A 22,455-nucleotide genomic window follows, 5' to 3' on the forward strand; every position below is an offset into this window, starting at 1 on the left:
GGTGTTGTTTCAATGGCACGGCAAGAGCTCAAACCCGAGACCGTAAGATCTCAAACTAGCCACCTCAAAACTGTTAAGCCAACACCAGGCTAGTATTGTGTGTGTGTGTGTGTGTGTGTGTGTGTGTGTGTGTGTGTGTGTGTGTGTGTGTGTGTGTGTGTGTGTGTGTGTGTATATGTATATATATATATATATATATATATATATATATATATATATATATATATATATATATATATATACAGTGTCATTGTAGATATAAAGCTCTTTCGAACCACTCACTCACTTACTCACTCTCTGATATTAAATATCGGTACCTTCCAGGTGATGTAGAAAGCTGAAATTTTGCGAGCCGATGGACATCGAAGCTGGTACACTGGGGGAAAATCACAGAATCTTCGGACATCCATAAATGAAAATATATATATAGAAAAAAAAATGAACAAATTGCTGTTGAGTGACCCGAGACAACGTGGAAGCACAGTAATTTTGTGTGCCGATGGACATCAAAGCCGATACAACCAGGAAAAATCACAACTCCTTTGGAAAGCATCCATAAATGAAAATATAAATAAATGAAAAAAATTAATAATACATTAACAAATTTGTTTGTTAATAAATGAACAAAAATGAACAAAACAAAATAACAATCATCAATATAGACAAGGAATAATACAGGGCCAAGCACAGAACCATGCAGTACTCCACTTAGTACCTCTTTCCATTGTGACAGGATATGTTCACAGAGACAAGTTGTGTATGTCCTGTTAGGAAATCACAAAGCCAGGAGAGATGTGGTTGCCAAATACCCAGCCCCTCAAGCTTCAGTAGGAGTTGCTCATGCGGTACAGTGTCAAACGCTTTGCTGAATTCAATGAAAGCAACATCAACTGCTCAGCGTTGATCCATGGCTGTAGTCTAACTGTCTTGGGCAGACAGTAGATTCGATATACATGAGCGTTTTTTCCCAAAATCCGTGTTGCAGTGTTGAGAGTAGTTTGTTGTCTTCCAGGAAGGTCATGATTTTCTTTTACATCAGTCTCTCCAATAATTTGCAGGCCACCGACGTAAGACACTGACGGACCTATAGTTGCTGGGCTGCTACTTATCCGCTTTTATGAAAATGGATGATATATGTGCAGTTTTCCAATCTATAGGCAAAATTCCAGTGGATATGGATAGTTGGAAAACTGTCCTTCGTGGCATAGCTAGCAAGCTCTGTGCTGAGCTCATACATCACCTTAGGGTGAATATCATTGGGTCCTGGTTCCTTAATGACCTAATGAGGGTCAAGCAACCGAAGTTGCTGCCCCACGTCAGCAACTGACAACAGGACTTGAGTAAGACACCTCCGATGGGTTTCGGCATATGAACTCTGGGAGAGGTCCTGGTTTCTCGTCCGTAAATACTTTCGAGTAATTGTCGGAGAGGCATTGCGCTTTCTCTAGGTCTGCTGTCCAGATTGTGTTATCCACTTTGAGTGCACCTACACCATCCCATGTGTGAGTCTTTCCCCGAAGGTAGGCATATAGGTGTTTGGGTGCAGTCTTTGCTTCACTAGCAAGCCGGGTCTAATACTGACACCGAGCCTCCTTGATGCTTTGCTTGCACTGGCGACTTAAAGTCTTATCAACAGCGTAGTCCACCTCTGACCTTGTGTTTTTTATATTTAAAATGTTTGTAAAATCACAAAATTATGTTTTTTATATTTAAAAACATAATTTTGTGGTTTTACAAAGGTAGAACAAGGTACTCATATGTTAAGGTCAGGATTTCCTCTTTAGCATGTATTGTTTATCATAACCTGTTTAATTTCCTTCTAATTCTTGAATAGTTTTAAAACTTCAACAGAATTAATTAAGGCCGACTATCGTGTTTGATTTTATTTTTTAATTACCTATTTGATGATTCCAGTAATTATTAACTATTATTATATCTGAAGGATCTGATGATAATATTATCTATTACTGGACGACCTGTGAATGGGTTCCTTTTGTGACAGCGGTTGATGAAAATTATCATTTCAAGAAAAAAAAGAAAGATAGCTCCAGAGAACTATACCGCTGAGGTTGTTTGCATTGATCAAATTTTCCCGAAGAGTACTTGACTGAATCAGGAATTGATTTTTAAATAATTTTTTCATTGCCCGATTTGAACGAAACTTGATACTGCACACCGCAGGCGAATGTTGAGTAAGGTGGCCCTAAAAAATTTTGCGCTATCACATACCGTTTTCGCTGTATTTCGGGAACATACATACGTATATATGTATGTATGTATGTATGTATGTATGTACGTATATATGTATGTATGTATGTATATATATATATGTATATATATATATATATATATATATATATATATATATATATATATATATATATATATACACACACACACAAGATGAGAGTTTTAGAAATATACTGGATGACCCGTGAACCCGTTGGGTTACCATTGTGACAGCGGTTGATGAAAAAAATCATTTTTTTAAAAAAAAGAAGATAGCTCCAGCGAACTATACCACTGAGGTTGTTTGCATTGATCAAATACTCCCGAAGAGTACTTGACTGAATCGGGAATTGATTTTCTAAGAATTTTTTTCGTTGCCCGATTTGAACGAAACTTGACACTGCACACCGCAGGCGAATGATCAGTAAGGTGGCCATAAATTTTTTTTGCTATCGTGTCCCGTTTTGGCTGTATTTCGGGAATATGTATATATATATTTTATATATTTTTATATATATATATATATATATATATATATATATATATATATATAAAATATATGTACATATACAAACAAGATGAGTTTTAGTAATATGTTAACAGATCGATGAACAGATCTGAAGGTGGAGTCATGGTCGTGACTGAAAAGTGTTTCACTCATTCTCCTTCCCGAGCTGCGAAAAGTGTTGGATCAGATCGTCATTTCGATAATTTTCCCCGAGCTGCCAATCATTTCGTCATTCCCCAAGCTTCCAATCATTTCAATCAATCCATCATTTCCGCAAGCCGCCAATCATTTTGATCATTTGTCAGACACACCCCTGTTCTTGGCCTCCTGTGTCGAAGCAACTGCTCACGATGATCACCCAATCACATGCTTTGTTTTCCACACTCAGATGCCAGAAACCCATCGTCTAATCATCGAGCTGCTTAGAAGACACGCTCTGGTTCAGTGGTTCTTTACACAGTGTAGCGCTATAGGTGCACTGCACCTTGAAATTGAAGAAGAGTGCCTCACTTGATAGAAAGCAAAGTAGCCCAATTTTTGACGAGGCACGACAGCCTTTTCTGTGGTGCAGCAGGCAAGTCTGAAGGAGCCAATTGTGCACCGATGGTGCGCTGTTGGCAACACTGCTTCTCAGGCACAAAATAAACAACAACACTTCTCCCATATGCCATCCAGTACAAAGGACATCTCACAAATGCAATACAGTACGCATTGTATAATGGAACATTTGCACGCGAGGGAGGTAGTGGGGGCACTCGTCGCTGCCTTGGGTGTGTGAATGGCAGTGTGGCCACACCTGAGGCCCTCTTCACAGAATGACGTGGGACTTTAAACTGCTGGTGCTACACCCTGCCCCCTGTCAGACGTACACCAACGAGGAAGATGTTCCCATGACGTTTACTCCCTCGAAACTACGCCCAGCCGAAGCTGCTTTAAGAAATGAAACAAATGGATTTGAGACTGCTGCTGTTGCAGTTGATGTCCTGAGAGCAACTGCTGCAGCTGTTGATGTCCAAGGGGCTGTTGTCGAGGCACCAGTACAGGTACCACTGTTTATCGATACTCCAGAGACGGAACATGAGGAGCATTCGCAGCTGCCACGGATACCCTGGGGCCTGTTGTTGATGCACGAAGGGCACCGAGAGTGTGTCTCAAACTGCCTATTCGAGATTGTCTTCCAGAGTGCAATCACGCTGGACCCAGCTGCACTGGGACATGATGCACAGGAACGAGTTATGCAAGGGCCGGAGAGGAGCGGCCCATGACCTAGGAGTGTGGTGCATTTCCCGGGGTGTCACCCATCTCCACACATGCTCGCACCATATGCTTCCGACACTCCATACCCCCCACCACATCTCATAATATTTGGCCCATTGTAACCCCACATGGTTGCCTGAGGTAAGAGAGGAATTGCCCCCACACTCCGTTATGCTTATTTCTCCTTTGTTCTTCTCGGATTGAATGATGGCCATATGCCTTTTGTCGAAGTAAGTCTGTCTAAGGGGAATAGTACTCGGGGTAATTCTTCTCTTCTGTGCCTCTTGCCTTTTGCTTGCTTATTAATACTTGTTTCAATGATTGCCTTGCTTGTTAAATAAACCCTTGGTGTTTGTTCTTCCAAATCTGCTTTGTTCATGTCCTTTCTTGCATTAGTCTGACAAAGTGTGTACATATTACTATGTAATAGATAGATAGGAAGTTTTTGCCCCACTAATTGGCTCCGCGGGTTAGCCAGTGCTGCACCCACTGTCCCACAAGGCAGTAATACGTACTCGGGGGGGGGGGGGAACTGAGGGCGTGGACTCGAGCTCAGGTAGTTGCACCAATGAGTAGGTAATGCGGCTGTGGACGCGAGGACCCTGCTCGGTGTAATTGCTTTTGCTGGTGTCCGCGGTTGCTTGACCACCCATCGGGCATGGAGTTATCCATGGCTGGCAGCCTTAGGGTTGGTTGAGTAATTCTGTGACCAGAATCCATTTGAAAATTGAAAACATTAACGGATGCCAAGGTTACCTGCTCCACCCACCATAATGCCTCTTCATTGTATTTCTACACTAAATCCTGTTTCTACCAATAATACACACTCCAAAAAATTGCTCATTTGAGGTGAGACATCTATGATCAAAAATAAAATCACGATGTAGACTTGGTTCTTTTAAACTGTTGGATGTATATTTGGAGATGTATATTTGGTGGAGTTAGCTATGGTGGTAACCTTTTTTTTTCGACAACCTCCTGTTTCACCCTTGAAAGTGAAGTTAGATGAGCAGTAAAATTACCTATACATCGATGAATGGGTTTTCTTTGTACTATTCTCGGTTTTTGAATGATTATCGCATTTGAGAGGTCACGTGACTCCTTCGCCAATCTTACCAATCATGGTAAGGTCTTAATTAACAGTTATTTTTCTCATTTGAGTCTCTCTCAGCTCATTGGTAGCTCAGTTGGAGCCGTGAGCCAACGGCCATCCATATCTAGTACCCAACTGTGTCTGCGGGCGTCCTCCTGCAGTTGGGTTACTTCTTATTGGGAGGTTGGTGGCAGGATTTGCACTCCGGCCACCGTAAAACCCTTCATTCCGCAAAACACAAAAACGCAAAGAAATCTGAAAACCCACTCGTGGGAGTACCTCCTGTGCAGCTTCCCTTCGCAGGGCAGCTCACCAGATGACGGGATGGGGGAAAAGCCTTTGGGACCACCAATCTTTGATGATAGGAGGGAAACCACGGGGTAACATTACTGGGTCCGATTGCGGGAGAGTGTCTCGGAGTGGTGCTGAGGTGTCATCCACCAGACGGCGGTCTCCTTGGGTTAACCAGAGGTGGTCCTTTCATGTGGATGCCTGGAATGTCCTATCCCTAAGAGACGATGATCACCTGTCTCTTTTATCATCTGAGCTCAAGCGATTGGACATCGGTATTGCAGCTCTCTCTGAGGTTCGGAGACCAGATTGTGGCGAGATCATGGTGGGTGGTTACACCTACTATTGGTCTGGTCGCTCTGATAGTTACCATGCCCAAGGAGTTGCTGTAGCTGTGTCCAATAAGCTGACTCCAATGATAATTGAGGTAACACCGGTCAGCGATCGTATTATGAGACTAAGGATTCGTCACTCAAGGTCATCTCTGACCTTGATTTTCCAGGTGATGCAGTCATCTTTGTGGAGACTTTAGATATAATTTTGGGGGCCTTTGCGGTGCTGAATGAGGAGTTGGAGCCACTGGGATTATGGGTTTCCTGGGTCAAAACTAAGATCCAGGCTTTCAATGACATCTTGGATGCCGCTGTCCTGTCTGTGCCTGTTTGTGGTGAGGTTGTTGAGGTCGTGGAGAGATTCACTTACCTTGGCAGTGATATTCATGTCTCTGCCGGCTGTGAGTCAGAGGTCAATCGACATCTGGGTCGGGCCTGGGGAGTCATGGATTCACTGGATAATGGGGTGTGGCACTGCCGGTACCTGTGCGGGAAGACGAAAGGCCGAGTCTTCAGGTCCTTGGTGCTTCCAGTCTTGCTCTATGGAAGCGAGACTTGGACTCTGACCAAGGATCTGAGAAGGAGACTTAATTCCTTTGGTACCAGATCTCTTCGGAGAATCCTTGGCTATCGCTGGTTGGACTTTGTGTCCAACGAGTGGTTGCTGAGAGAGACTCAAAATGAGATTTGTTACCTGCATAGTCCATGAGCGTCAGCTGCGGCTGTATGGACATGTGGCTCATTTTCCTGACGCTGATCCTGCTCACCAGATTCTCTCAACAAGGTAGTCTCGTGAGTGGAGGAGGCCAATGGGCCGACCACGTGCCTCGTGGTTGCAGCAGGTTGATCGGCATCTCAAGGAGATGGGGATGGGCCAGGCATCTGCCTGGGGGGATGGCCAGATGGAGGCCCCTGGAGTAGCGGTGGAAAGTGGATGCAGCGACGCGCTTTTCTGGCACATGCTCCCATACCTGACCTGACCTTTCACATTTGATACTACATTTGACGATCGGAGGTCACCACCTCAACAAATATGTTGGTATAAGGGTTCAAATCTGAAGAAAATTGGCTTTTTATGTAGCACTGAAAATATGGATTAACCTTTGTGGAGATGGCGACGGGTGGCAGCTCGTGTGTTTACATACATGGTAAGTTTGAGGTGACAAAAAAAACGGTTTTTTTATCGATCAAACTCGGTGGGAATCAAAAGCAGGTTTTTTTTTTTTTAACTTATCTGGAATTTAAATTCCAGATAAGGTGTTGTAATCGAGTTATGTGTGGTCTCTCTTCTGAAAGAGAAACAGAGAATGATGAATTAGATCAACTGTGTTTATTACACTTACAGCTGCTTGGTCACCACACTCCATGTTATTCTGCTTATGGTCACAATCCAATGCAACAGCTAAACTAGCACTACCTCACGTCTAACCACAAATTTACCTGGCTAATACAGTGTCAACAACAGCTTAATCATCTTCAGAGGACTGTGGTATCACCCGGATGGCACATCAGGTTGTAGACCATCCTTGGCATGAGGAATGACGTCTGAATCATGAAAAAATTGAAACTATTTTTTAATTTTTTTTTGGTTATTCGTCAAACTTGCCACCCAAGTTGTGTTTTTTTGGCAAATACCACTTGAAATTCACAGCCACATGAAAAAAAAATTAATTAAGCAACAGGGAACCGCGCGGCCATAAACAATGCAGCAAGTAAAGGGTTAAACGTGTTAAAAACGCTATTTGGAGAGGTCGTCAGTGACACAAAATACACCAGAATAGTGAGATAGTTTATTGTCAATGTGGACTTGCAGCTGTTCAGAAGTCATCTCAAATGTTCATTGCAGTCCAAGTAATGTATGGACTCATCTCGACGATCGTGAAGCAACACACGAGCAACGATCAATCAAAATGACATGGCCAAGACCTGATGGACGAGTCACTTGATGATGTCACTGTGCTGCATTGTATTACCCACAGGATTTCTTGGCCGTTCTGACGAGATATCTTGGTGGATCAAACTTATGACATGGGGTTTTAAAAAAGAAGTTAGTTTTGCATGTGAGGAGAGTAGGCAGGGTGACCTCATTTGACAAGCACCCTCAGCAATCGATCTTGTTGTTCCGAACTTTTAAGATACTTTCCTCTTTGGCATTACTGTGAGGTAGGACAAGTAGGTGCTGAACTCGTGTATACAGAAGGCCAAATCGTAGCTCCATGTCTGCCCTTCTCATGAACAATACAAGTCTGGTGTTGGCTTAACGGATAAGGTGGCTGGCTTAATATTTTAGGGTCTTGAGTTTGAGCCCCTCATGCATTTTCAACAACACCAGGCGGGGTGATTCAGCCCATCATTCTTCCGAGGTCGGCAAAATGAGTACAAGCTTCTGCTTCAGCGGCACAGCAGTGTTTCCAGAAAAATGCACAGCAGCAAAAATGATGCAACCAGCAGGCACAGGCTAGTTACGAAACAACAACATAAACCAGCAGGCACAGGCTAGTTATGAAACAGCAACATAAACCAGCAGGCACAGGCAAGTTACGAAACAATAACATAAACCAGCATGCACAGGCTACTTAGGAAACAACATAAACCAACAGGCACAGGCTACTGACAAAACAACAACATAACCCAGCAGGCAAAGACTACTTACAAAACAACAACATAGACCAGCAGGCACAGGCTACTCATGAAACAACATAAACCAGCAGGCACAGGCCACTTACAAAACAACAACATAAACCAGCAGGCACAGGCTACTTACAAAATAACAGCATAACCCAGCAGGCACAGGCTACTTACAAAACAACAACATAAACCAGCGGGCACAGGCTACTCATGAAACAACAACATAAACCAGCAGGCACAGGTTACTTACGAAACAACAACATAAACCAGCGGGCACAGGCTACTTACGAAACAACAACATAAACCAGCAGGCACAGGCTACTTACAAAACAACAACATAAACCAGCAGGCACAGGCTACTTAGGAAACAACAACATAAACCAGCGGGCACAGGCTACTCATGAAACAACAACATAAACCAGCAGGCACAGGCTACTTACGAAACAACAACATAAACCAGCAGGCACAGGCTACTTACAAAACAACAACATAACCCAGTTGGCACAGGCTACTTACAAAACAACAACATAAACCAGCAGGCAGAGGCTACTCACGAAACAACAATATAAACCAGCGGGCACAGGCTACTTACGAAACAACAACATAAACCAGCAAGCACAGGCTACTCACAAAACAACAACATAAACCAGCGGGCACAGGCTACTTACAAAACAACAACATAAACCAGCGGGCACAGGTTACTTACGAAACAACAACATAAACCAGCGGGCACAGGCTACTTACAAAACAACAACATAACCCAGTTGGCACAGGCTACTTACAAAACAACAACATAAACCAGCAGGCAGAGGCTACTCACGAAACAACAATATAAACCAGCAGGCACAGGGTACTTACGAAACAACAATATAAACCAGCAAGCACAGGCTACTCACAAAACAACAACATAAACCAGCGGGCACAGGCTACTTACGAAACAACAACATAAACCAGCGAGCATAGGCTACTTACGAAACAACAACATAAACCAGCAGGCACAGGCTACTCACGAAACAACAACATAAACCAGCAGGCACAGGGTACTTACGAAACAACAATATGAACCAGCAAGTACAGGCTACTCACAAAACAACAACATAAACCAGCAGGCACAGGCTACTTCCAAAACAACAACATAAACCAGCAGGCACAGGCTACTTATGTTTTTTATTTGGTACTTTGTGGACACACTGTATGAATGGAATCATTCCGAATCGAATCAAATCTCACCATTTAAAATACTGCTATCAAGAGTACTGATAAATATCAGAAAGAAATAGGAGAAATGTCAAGTGCACAAAATAGGGTGTTGACTTCAAATCATGATGCAAATGTCCCCTTTGGCATGGAAGTTCCTTAGGGTCATAGAAACAAATTTATCCAAAGACACACGTCATATCTCAAAATCCAAGATGGCCGCCGTCGACCATTTTGGAAAACATGGCCCAGTCATAGCTCATGAACCGTTTGTCATAGAAACTATTATGACACATGTTTTCGAGGTCGCTGAATTCATTTCCGGCATCAGCTATGCATTTCAGATGCATTTAAAGGTGAAATACAAAAAATAATACAAATTATGACAAATTTTATTGCTTTTCACATACAGAAAATTTGAGGTAATTAGATTATCCATCCCACAATGTCGTAATTACACAAGTTCTTCCTCTTCTCCTCTCTTGTCCTGGTACATCCTGCCAGTGTGGGCGCACGGACCTTGACATCTGCAGAGAAGCATACAGCGCTGTCTCTGCACGCAGCACTTACAAGGAGCTTTACATTCAGTCTTACACTTGCAAATGGACTTCACAGTCTTCTTCCCCATCTCATCTGGATTGAGGATCTCATCAAGATTCACAACTTGTTGTGTGTCTGACGAGAAGTGCTGGTGAATGCTGATCCATGTTCCATGGAGGGCTGATGTTGCCATAATAGAGGATGGATTATGGTCAATGTTGTCAAAACCGCCTGTGGTGAAAATGTGTTTAACTGCCTGAGGGGGAACCACCACACCAACCTGCTTCCAGTGACCAATGACTGAATTTGCAATATCTGTACTAAGCACTCTCAAACGGTCATACGAGATGCACAACCCTCGCTGATGCAAATCATCGATTAGAGATTCACGGCCAGTTTGAAGATGTACTTTCATAGCCATATACAGCGAAGCTGGTGTTTCCCTATCTCTGTTTTGACTTGGAACACTGTCACGTTTCTTGGATCTGCATGCAACTGAGTTGAAGATGATCTGCTGCCCAATTGATGTTGCAACCTTGGACTTCTTAGATCCAGGAGATGGCTGATCGATAGATGGTCCATCAAGAAGCATGTACAGGAATGAACCCAGAGTGGGTGGGATTGATTCAGCTTCAGATGAGGTTGAGAAGGAACCCGTAAAAGCTTGCCGCATTTGAAGATATTCTCGACGGAGGATCTTGGTTGCTTTGTGCAGGTCGGAGACTTCAGTTGATGTATTGTCTTTCATATCAACTATAGCTTTGGATAGGTCATCGTCGAAAACAAGAGACTAGCAACGGTTAATCTTTACTGCCTTGATGTCAGGAATCATGCGCTCAATGTCCTCTCTAAGGCGTGTTGTATTGCATTTGATGTAGGGAAAGCCGAGAGCAGCAATACGCTTATCATAAAGGGTCGTCAAGTGAGCCATTGCTAGCGACTCCCCTGAACCACGGTTATCTTCAATAAAGTCAAGTAACTCATTGAGAACATGTGCTCGCATCACCTGCGTGTTATGACTCTCAGTGATGTCACATCCGACCGTCTCCACTTTCCTATACAGCCGAGTCAGGCACGCACGATGATAGACGGCATTGATGGCGATCAAGTCACCAGCGGACAGTTTAGACAACAGGCGTTTGTCACCCAACAGCTGAGCAGTCATTGATTTTTTTTTTAATCCAAGCCAAGTATAGCAGTTTTTCTGAGCTCTTTCTTGTTGCCCACTTCATCACAAAAGAGACACGGAGTGTCAACTGGTTCGCTCAAAGATGTAGAGGGTGATGTCTGTGTGACTGACCTGGCTGCACGAGTTTTTACCAAGCTAAATGACGCTTGTCCTTGATGCTTATTCCTGGCTCTCTGCATTTTATAATTGTCGACAGCATTCCTGCAAGCTTTGTGCCACACTACATGATTAGACAACATCAGCTGCACTATATTCTGAGTATCACTGTCACCAGTATTCTCTACGAATACAAAATCAGGCAGCTCACCTAATTCATTGAGTTCCTGGATATTGTTCACAACCTGTCTAAGTGGCTGAAAGTCTTTCAGGATTGTTTCTTAATTTAACAGATGATGAGGGATCCGAAGTTGGATTATGAGTCTCGTCTGATTGACATATAAAACATAGGCTCCAGTCCATCATGGCAGGTGTGCTTTCACAGTTATCGGAACTCATTTGGATTAGTCACTTTGAATCTGAAAGTAAAAATTAAAAATGAAAGGTCACATAACATCGATACATTATGTGACTAACTCATGTGTAGTTAAATTCAGCATGAGAAAACCATTTCTGAGTTGGGTCTAACCTAACCATCATATAGTAGACATGTTAAGTCATGTCTCGTTCTCTCAATTTTTTTTTCTCATACATTTTAGAAAAAATGTAACATTTATGTGTTTTTGTCTATGATTTCACCTTTAAATCCATCAGAAAGTGAAATTGTCACTGGAAATGAGTTCAGTGACCTCGAGTTAGTTAGAAAACATGTATCATAATAGTTTATATGACAAACGGTTCATGACTGGACCATGTTTTCCAAAATGGTCGACGGTGGCCATCTTGGATTTTGAGATATGACGTGTGTCTTTGGATAAATTTGTTTCTATGACCCTAAGGAACTTCCATGCCAAAGGGGACCTTTGCATCACAATTTGAAGTCAAATGTCACTTAACATGTCTACTAAAATGGAAGAGCAAATTGGAAAGCACCGATCAATTGATTCGTGGTGATGGAAATATGGTTGACATGATCGGAAGTGAAGTGATACTCGTGTGGAATTCTGGAATAGGTAAACGTGGCCATCGCCTGTTTCAAACTGATCGGTACTTTCTATCCAATACGGGTTTTGACCACACGGAAACGGGTCTACGGGTTTTCAGAAACAATACGGGACAAACCCGTGAAATCCGGGTCATTTGCCATCCATTTGTAATAAACGTGTGTGTGTGTGTGTGTGTGTGTGTGTGTGTGTGTGTGTGTGTGTGTGTGTGTGTGTGTGTGTGTGTGTGTGTGTGTGTGTGTCTCCGTGTGCTTCTTCCATAACTCCAAAACCATGAAACCGAGCAGTAGCAGCCTGAATCTTTCCGTGAATACTAAGGCCTAAGTCACATTTGCCACGGCGGCCGTGGGGTCTCCAAAATCTACGGCCACTAGCAATTATACGGCGGCCGCAGTATTTCCACGGTCACACAATGTAGCAGTCACATGGTTTTATTTTTCGGGGAGCTGCATGGCGTATTTACAAATTGTGGAGACCGAAAACGTGGGGGTGCCGTACGGTCTTTGATTTGATGTCGCACGGTGACCTTAGGGCCTCCCTGCGGCGGCCATAGAATTTTCAAGGCAAACGCAAGGTGCCTGCAAGGCGACCGCAAGGGGACCCTCAGCCGAACGTACGGCCAGACGGATGGTAACGAGTGGGTTTAAAAAAATATTTTTTTACCAGTTCTTTTGTTTCGGCTTGTCGAATTGCTATGGCGAATGTAGAAATGAAAAAAAGTTATAACTCCGCGTTATAATTCCATGGCGACCTTACGACCTGTAAAATATAGCCAAACGGCGTAGGGCCACCCTGAGGCCACCTCAGAAACTCTGCGGCCGCCGCACGTTTCTGTCAATTCAGAGGGCGTACAGCCGCCGTATCCTCGCCTTCGAGCAAATGTGACTTAGGCCTAAGGGAACTCCAAGGGAGTGCAAGAATGAAAATTGGATGTTTGGGTAAATAAAAACACCCATTTTGAAGATAATTATCGGCCTTGTTTAATTATATCCTTTCTCAAGGCTCATCCTTGGTCACCTTGCTGTCCCTCACTGGGGTCGGAATTCGCAAAAAAATGTTTGCCTCCTCAACAATGCTTGACTTGGAACAAGCCGCAATGGTTTCTTAATGAAGTTGTTTTTCACTTTCCTCACTCATATCATTGAATGCCTGATCATCGAACCACCGAACCTGACATTCCGGGTGCATTGTGTTTATATGACTGATTGTTGATCGTTAATCGTTTGCCAAGCCAGCCGTTCCTTATCAATTGTATTTTTGGAGTGCTTGCTTGAATGCTTAAGCCACTTGGCAAGTGCTCCAAAATATTTGCACTGTCACTGAATTTATCGATGGACTTGAACAAAGTTCAGAGCCCACTCATCTGCGTTTGGCCCCGCATTGTCATGTAGTGTGCCGGGCGGTCGCTGGCTCAATGAAAATGTGCAATTATATTTTACACCACGTTTTTATTTTACTGTCTCTTTCTGTCTCTCTCTGTCTCTCTCTGTCTCTCTCTGTCTCTCTCTGTCTCTCTCTGTCTCTCTCTGTCTCTCTCTCTCTCTCTGTCTCTCTCTGTCTCTCTCTCTCTCTCTCTCTCTCTCTCTCTCTCTCTCTCTCTCTCTCTCTCTCTGTCTCTGTCTCTGTCTCTGTCTCTGTCTCTGTCTCTCTCTCTCTCTCTCTCTCTCTCTCTCTCTCTCTCTCTCTCTCTCTCTCTCTCTCTCTCTCTCTCTCTCTCTCTCTCTCTCTCTCTCTCTCTCTCTCTCTCTCTCTCTCTCTCTCTCTCTCTCTCACCTCTCTCACCTCTCTCACCTCCCACTGCTCTCCCATCCCTGCCCCTCTTTTTAGACTCATGGTTTATTTTTGAATTTAAAACTGCTTCCCCAAAGTGTGAAATGTAAGAATCAGATTCGGAGTGAGCCGACCAGAGGGGTGCAAAGGTCTCTGCATTTGCGAGTATCCATGCATGCAGGCAGGCCTTTGCCAGGTAGATAGCATGGGTTTTAAATGGTCCCAGTGGTTAAAAAGAAAATGCTGCTGTTTGGGCATGTTTTATCACCCTTTCCTTCTCTTCCCCTGATGCCGCCTTCCCTTCCCCTCACACTGCTTTGCCTTCCCCTCACAATGCTTTCCCTTCTCCTCACACTTCCTTCCCTGCCCCTCATGTTGTCCACCCTTCCCTTTATGCTTACCTTGCATTTTTTTCACTGTACATGTCCCCAGAGAGTGGGAAGCCCCAAAGACAACCTCCACGAATCAGGGGAGACAGGGGATGGGGGAGGGGGAGCCCGGAGGGAGGGAAAGAGGTGGGGTGGGAGAAGGGAGAGGAGGGGGTGTGAGGAGGGAGGGATTGGAGAAGGGAGGGGTGGGGTGGGAGGATGCATAGAGAGTGGGAGGATGAGGGAAGGGAAGGGATAGGAGGAGGAAGGAAAAGGGGCGAAAGGGACCTCATTGCTCGGCAATGCCAGGCACTCCTGCTTGTACATTGTCTCAAGTCGCTCACCTGTACTTGATTTTTCATTCATTTATTTTCATTATTATTATTTTTTTTTTGTATTTTCATCCCTTCTCTTCCCCTACCTCCTCCCTCCCCCACCCCAGCCCCCTTCTCCACAAGTCCCACTTCCAAATGCAAATTGAGACCTCTTCCCCTCATGCTTACCTTGTATTTTTGCACTGTACATGTCCCCAGAGAGTGGGAAGCCCCAAAGACAACCTCCACTAATCAGTGGAGGCAAGGGATGGAGGGGTGGGAGTCCGGAGGGAGGGAAAGAGATGAGAGTAGGGAGGGGGATTGGATGGGAGGAGGCATGAGGAGTGGTGGGATGAGGGAGGAGGCATGAGGAGTGGTGGGATGAGGGAGGAGGGAAGGAAAGGGGCGAAGGGACCCAACGTTGCCCGGCAATGCCAGGCACTCCTGCTTGTCACCCAGAAGGTACCGATCTTTAATATCAGTCAGTCAGTGAGTGAGTCAGTCAGTGGTTAGATATAGCTATTTATATCACAAGCGGGGTGTGATTACACATTGTGTAAGCATATGAACCATGTTTCCCCATTGTCTCAGGTCGCTCACCTGCATTTGATTTTTCATTTATTTAATTTATTTATTTATTTTGATTTCTTTATATTTTCATCATCGAATGCTTTCCGACAGTTCTGTGATTTTTCCTGTTGTATCGGCTTCGATGTCCATCGGCACACAAAATTACTCTGCTTCCCCATTGTCTCGGGTCACTCACTTGAATTTTTTCATTTATTTTTGTTTCATTTTTTTCCCCATTTATTTATATTTTCTTTTATGGATATTGTCCACTGATTTAGTGACTTTTTTCTGTGTACTGGCTTCGATGTCCTCCGGCACACAAAATTTCAGCTTTTTACGTCACCCAGAAGGCACCGATCTTTAATATCAGTCAGTCAGTCAGTGGTGAGAAAGAGCTTTATATATATATATATATATATATATATATATATATATATATATATATATATATATATATATATATATATATATATATATATATATATATATATATATATATATATATGGCTGCAAAAGTAGGTATACAGTAAGGATTATACCAGTATTACCAGTATTATAATAGTGGTGCTAGAATTCATTTAATTTGAACATTTGAGGGATTAATATGTTTATTATTGATATGTTTATTATTGTTATGTTATTATTGATATGCTTGTATCATCAATAAAATAGGTTTTGTGTGCACGTTTTGTTTTTCATTACTGTATACCAACTTTTGCAGCCCCATATATATATATATATATATATATATATATATATATATATATATATATATATATATATATATATATATATATATATATGTTGAAGTTTTTGATGTTTGTTTGTTTGTTCGTCTGCATGTGCTAATCTCTTGAACGGTGAAAGATAGGAGGAAATCTCTGAAACAAAAAATGTAGGAACGAGCCCCAGGAAGGTTATAGGCTCAGTGGCGAGGCCCCCTTTGGCTATGACTGCCGTGGCCCAATAGAGAACTGATACTGGGCTCCCATCAGACCTATGTACAGAAGATTAAGTTCATTCAAAAAGAACCCAGGCAATGCCGGGTGCATTCACCTCATATATATGTATATATGTATATATGTATATATGTATATATGTATATATGTATATATGTATATATGTATATATGTATATATGTATATATGTATATATGTATATATGTATATATGTATATATGTATATATGTATATATGTATATATATATATATATATATATATATATATATATATATATATATATATATATATATATATATATATATATATTGTTACGTCTGAGGGGGGGGGGTATGCATTCAAAGGGTAATTAGGATGTTTAATTAGGTATGCCATGCTGTTCGAGTTGTACCAGGATCTCGATGTAATAAGTAGCAATTCAGTGGTGATAAGTTGTCTAGTAAATGTCCATTTCTTTAAGGGGGAAATGATAATTGTCACGTAATTAGATAGGGAGACGGGTTAGGGTAAGTGTGTATGCGTAAACCCTTTTAGTATTCCCTGTAGGCTTGCTGTGACGTAACAGGACAGTGCTGTGGATGGCTCCGCCCCGTGATCACGATTGGCGGAAGGCGACGGCGGAGGGCCAATAAAAGGGCTCGATTGGAAGTGACGAGAACTCGAGTATGAAAAGGTTCTGTTCGGGAGAAGAAGAGGAGGAAGAGTCATAAAAAGAAAGCGTCTGGTCGAAGGTGTTGGTCTCTGAGCGTGCTCTCTCGTTGCGCTGGTTCGTTCCTCGATTCGTTGTGTCTCGTGGCCTTGCTGTTCCTCGTGCCTCACCTCGGTTGGCTCTGGAGTTATGCTGGCTCGGAGTACGGGACCGATCGGCGGGCGGACCTGCCTCCCTCTCCTGCTCGCATCTTGGCGCCAGAACTGGCTCCCTGGCGGCTTTGAGCGGACTTGGGCCTACACCAGGAGGTCGACACCACCAGGAACAGCACCACGGTGGCTGGTTGGAGCTCACAGGCCGGAAACCGCGGCTCTGCGCGGAAGGGCTGACGGAACCTCGGCACCACCGTGTCTCCTGCCCCTGACGAGCGCAATGCCAGCTTGTCCGGCACCAATCCAGTGACTTGCGTTGACACCACGGGCAAGCCTGACCACCAGCTATGTTGTGTGTGTGTGTGCGTGCGTGCGTGTGTGTGTGTGTGTGTGTGTGTGTGTGTGTGTGTGTGTGTGTGTGTGTGTGTGTGTGTGTGTGTGTGTGTGTGTGTGTGTACCTGGCACCTTAGAGGGTTTGAGATTTGAATATCCATTGGAATTGTTTGTGTTTTCCCCACGCCCGAACCCACACAACCTCCCGTCGAATCGCCCCGGATCCCTCCTCTTGCCGAGTCTTATTATTATTTCTGGTTAGAGAAATAAACATTATTAACTCAGTGAAAAGCGACTCGTGCCACCTTCCTTGTCCCGTTTGCTGTAGAGCGATTAAAACCGCCATCTTTGGGTTATAAAAAATAAACCGCCTCCATCGTTTTGGCTCATTCTACGTTGGCGGGACTGTTCAAGTCCCTTGGACGTCACAATATATATATATATATATATATATATATATATATATATATATATATATATATATGCATATATACCATGTATTTATTTTCATATCATCTGTAGTCATCCACGAGGTGTGTGTTTAAAACACTCATGCAAGTAGACCAGGACCAACGTGGGGCTATTTTCCCTAGAATATAAAATTGTGGGGTTTTTTGGGCTGTTATTATTTGATTGTTCTGGAAGGTCATTTTTCCCACCATTTAAAATACGTAAACAACACATCAATTAATATGCTTCAATTATAATTATGAACATTACCTTTAGCTAATGAATATAATAGTTACTGAATGTGCATTTGAAGCTCGTACACATTTCTATATCCCCAATTTGTTTCACATCTTGGTAATCTGGTATTCATAAATAAAATACACATCCTACCTAATGATCTTAACTCCCCAACCCCCCCCCCCACTTCTCCATTTCCTCCCCCCTGGAAACTTCATCCTTCATCCTTTTCTTTGGTATGTTGAACATTTTTATGTCTGCCCTCCAGAAGGAAGATGTATCATTTATCCATTTCTTTCTTTCTTTCTTTCCATCAATCACAATATTGCACAGCATTGTTTCATTTCTGAGCCAATGCTCCTTAAATTTGGAATCACACCCAGACTTTTTTAAAAACCTTTTTCATTTTCGGTCCATGTTCCTATTTTAAGGGGTCAAAAGTGAAACACTAAATATTCAAACATTTCACCATTCCCTTGCAATGGAGTCGATGGAGAATAAAGTTGGCACAAAGGTTCTTTTTGATACAGCCACTAAAGGAATGCATGCAGTGATATAGGATGAGAATACTCATGGATGTTACAGGGGTCAAAGATCAAAATCTGTCAGAAAAATTTGCTTTTTGGCCTGCCATGCCTCTTTATTTGAAATGTCAAGATCTCTGACCTTGATTTCGCAGATGATGCAGTCATCTTTACAGAGATGCTGGATATCCTTATGGGGGCCCTCAAGGTGTTAAATGAGGAATAGGAGCCACTGGGATTATGGATTTCTTGGGCCAAAACTAAGATCCATTGACATATTGGATGCTGCTATATTATCTGTTCCTGTTTGTGGTGAGAATATTGAGGTCATGGAGACATTCACTTTCCTTGGCAGTGATATTCATGCCTTCGCATGTCGTGAGCCAGGGGTCAATAGACGTCTGGGTCGGGTTGGAGGAGTCATGGAATCACCGGATCAGGGGGTGTGGCGCTGCCGGTACCTGTGCAGGAGGACGAAATTCCGAGTCTTTAAATCCTTGGTTCTGCCAGTCTTGCTCTCCGGGTGTGAGACAGACTCTGAACAAGGATCTGAGACGGAGAGTTAACTTTTTCGGTACCAGGTCTCTGGAGAATCCTCAATTGTGAATGTGCTTGTGAATGTACATTTTCAATTTTGTAGATCTTTTCTGGTTTCTATATTTATTATTTCCTGTTGTTATTTTTTTTTATAAATACCTTTATCGTTTCCTCTTTTGAGTTTTGGGCTGATTGTTTTCCCCACTCCACTTGAATTTCCTGTTTGTTTTGGGGTATTTTTCTTTCTTCTTTTGTTTGTGAAAAGTTACAATGAAATCGAGAGAGCAACTCAAAATGTAAAGCCCATCCACGTCCGCTTTGTACTTGAACTAAACCTGACGTAAACGACAGTTTTTTTTTTTAAAAAGTAACACTTATTAATTGGAGTTCTCCATGTTCTCATCATAAATGTTTGTTAAAATTTTGACAAGAAAAGCTCAAATGGTAAATAAATAAAGAACCATTGAACTCGGAAGCGATTACAAAACCCGACCGTCTTGTGCTGATGTGCGGAAGATGGGCTAACAAGGCCTGTTTGAACTTATTGTGATTTTGCCCTTTAACATTTTGTGACCCATTATTAATTAGTGTCTAAAAGCTATGGCATGGACACGTGCATGCACATGAATACAAAACCTTGTGTCCCGCTGCATGGGAGGACAGGCTGATGATGCTAACACCTACTACACATTTATAGATTGTTTAAACTGGATTTGATTCAAACTCTTTTGTGGTAATGAGAATGGACAGAAGTTAGAGCTTTCAATGTTGTCAGATAAGTTGTTGACTTTCTACACATTTATGAAAGTTTATAGGTTCGGCTCTTGCTCTTTCTGATTCCACGTGGATGACATTGAATTTCAAGAACCCTAATTATCTTGCGTGCGAATGTGAAAGGGGCCTTGTCATCATGATTCTACATTTTTAGAAACACGATTGTGATTCAAACACTTTTAGACCAGGTGAGGTTGTTAGAAATCTTTCTGTTCTTTCCTAAATTAATTTATTTTCTAAATATGGGAACCATAAGTACTGCATGATGTTTCAGAACCAGAATTGTGAACACCCTTTGTATGAATTAAACTTTCTTGTTGCTGCTGCTAAGAGAAGCTTAACATGAGATCCCAACTGATTATTTGGAAGGCTTGGTTCACAGAAAGTGAACACGTCATTGCCTAGTAAGTTCACCGATAACACAATTGCACTGTGTAAAAAAAATAACTGCTTCACGCATCTTCCATGAGAAGTGGAATCTCCTGATCTCAAACTTGATGAACATCTTTGCAATGGACCCCCAAGAGACCATTCTCATGACCCACTACCTATCTCTGTGTACACAACATGTCAATGTGATCCGTTTATCTATAAATTAATTTGCATTTGTGGATGTGAGATTTTGTTCAGACGTTTCATCAAGTTGATGTTGTCACCAAATGAATGATCATCCTGCATGTTGTGTTGACTTGCACTAACAATGCAATTTGAACGAATGAAAGTCAAAACCGATATAAAACATATCCGTAGTTCCTGATAAATCAAATACATAACACAAACAAAAAACACTTGTTTTGTACTCAATAATTCTGATTCTGCCATCTGACAAGTAAAATAAATGATATTTTTTGTGTTGCTTGGATATTAAGAGTAGTGAATCAATATGAAATGCTTGTGTTTCCACAGAATCTGAGTTTCCTCGGGATTTCTCTGTGCTACTTACGATGCGTGTCCGTAAGCGCACACAAGCATTTCTGCTGTCCATCTATGAGAAGCAAGGGAGGCAGCAGCTCGGAATCGAGGTGGGCCGCTCACCGCTATTCCTCTATGAGGATCAAAACAAGAGACCGCCCCCTAATCAATACCCTGTCTTCAAAGGAGTAAACCTCGCTGACAACAGGTAAGTCTTTGACAGAGGAGCTTATAATTTAATAATTTGTGCCATTTTTTTCTGCTGGATGTTGACATAAATACCACTGCTCTGAATCACGTGCCAGGATGTTCTTGGATTTAATTTGTTTGTACAATGGAAAAGGCTCGTGGAAGAGTTTGAGTTCTCCTTATTCCTCTTCTTCTTTAAGGGCACCAATGATTATCACCTTTGGCATCAGTCAGGGTGAACAGTTTTGACCCAAGTCTTTTGAAACTGCCTGGTCTGGCCTAAGGGATCGACTGGCAGGATTTTGCAAGCTGCTGATGATAACTCGCCAACACCATGGGAGCTTTAATGTCCACCAACCAGCCCATTGCTAGTAACTGGTCCTCCAGCTTAACGCCGCTCTAAGGGATGGCACACACATCGATGCCTTGCTGTGCATGTAGAACACCAGATTGTCAGTTTATAACTGGGTTGGGATTTGAACCCAGGCTAGAAAGGACTCCTGACGTTTGTTTAAAACCTTTGGGGTTTATTTATATATATTTTTTGTCCTCTGCAATAAGGTTGATGCTTTTATAGGAGGGTGCTCGATTACAGTCACATTGAAAAGGAACCGGTATGAATTCTTGTACAGTATATCAAAGCCTTCTCTGAAGGATTTGACCCTCTGTAGTGCAGTTGTGATATCAGTTGCTGCAAGACCAAAAGGGGAAACCTTTCAATGTGATGCAACACAGTTTACTGTTTCACCTGCCAGTCCTATATTGCGTAATTAATAAGCAATATTCTTTCAGCCATTGTTCCTCTCCTTTCCACTTCTGAATATTTATACGCCGAAATAATCTTTTGTACAAGTTGAGTTCATATTTTGAGAGTGTCATCAATCACATTATGCTGTTTTCCACTAATATATAATGCAATTAAATAAATGATCTTTGATGTGGAAGTAAAGTGTAAAAAAGTTAACAGCATGTGGTCGTTCTTTGCTTCAGGTGGCATCGCATTGCAATAAGTGTGCACAAGAAGACTGTAACATTAGTGCTCGACTGCCAGAAGAACTTCACTCGTCCCCTCAAACGCAGCACCAATGCACAAATTGACAAAAATGGCATCACGATCTTCGGAACGCGACTCGTGGACGAAGCCCATTTTGAGGTGAGCTGCGGCCGGGCCACGGGCACCATGAACTAGACCTTGTAAACGCCCTCAGAGATGTTTGCAGTTGAGACAATTGGGGAAGATTGTAATGTCAGTGATTGGGTGAGGGTCATCCATGAGACAAATTGTGATGAGACACGTTTCCATCAGCAACATTCCACGGAAAAGTTGACGCACCTGAAGCACAGGTGAAGTT

At 42.6% G+C, this 22,455-nt stretch overlaps 1 protein-coding gene across 3 annotated transcripts in view; it reads left to right on the forward strand.

Moving 5' to 3' along the window:
• The window catches only part of LOC147012952 (uncharacterized), a 571,074-nt gene that overhangs the window by 125,389 nt on the left and 423,230 nt on the right, over nucleotides 1-22,455 (forward strand). For 2 of the 3 annotated variants that reach the window (XM_085854308.1, XM_085854309.1), the window contains exons 3-4: nucleotides 20,909-21,122; nucleotides 22,094-22,256. In XM_085854308.1, coding sequence (XP_085710434.1) covers nucleotides 20,909-21,122; nucleotides 22,094-22,256 — 377 coding nt within the window. Of the gene's footprint in view, nucleotides 1-20,908; nucleotides 21,123-22,093; nucleotides 22,257-22,455 lie in introns of those variants that run through there. The other variant, XM_085854310.1, reaches the window with a different exon arrangement.

This window comes from Eptatretus burgeri, chromosome 14 (assembly GCF_056783735.1).
Source record: "Eptatretus burgeri isolate ZD-2024b chromosome 14, Ebu_testis_v1, whole genome shotgun sequence".
Lineage (NCBI taxonomy): Eukaryota > Metazoa > Chordata > Myxini > Myxiniformes > Myxinidae > Eptatretus > Eptatretus burgeri.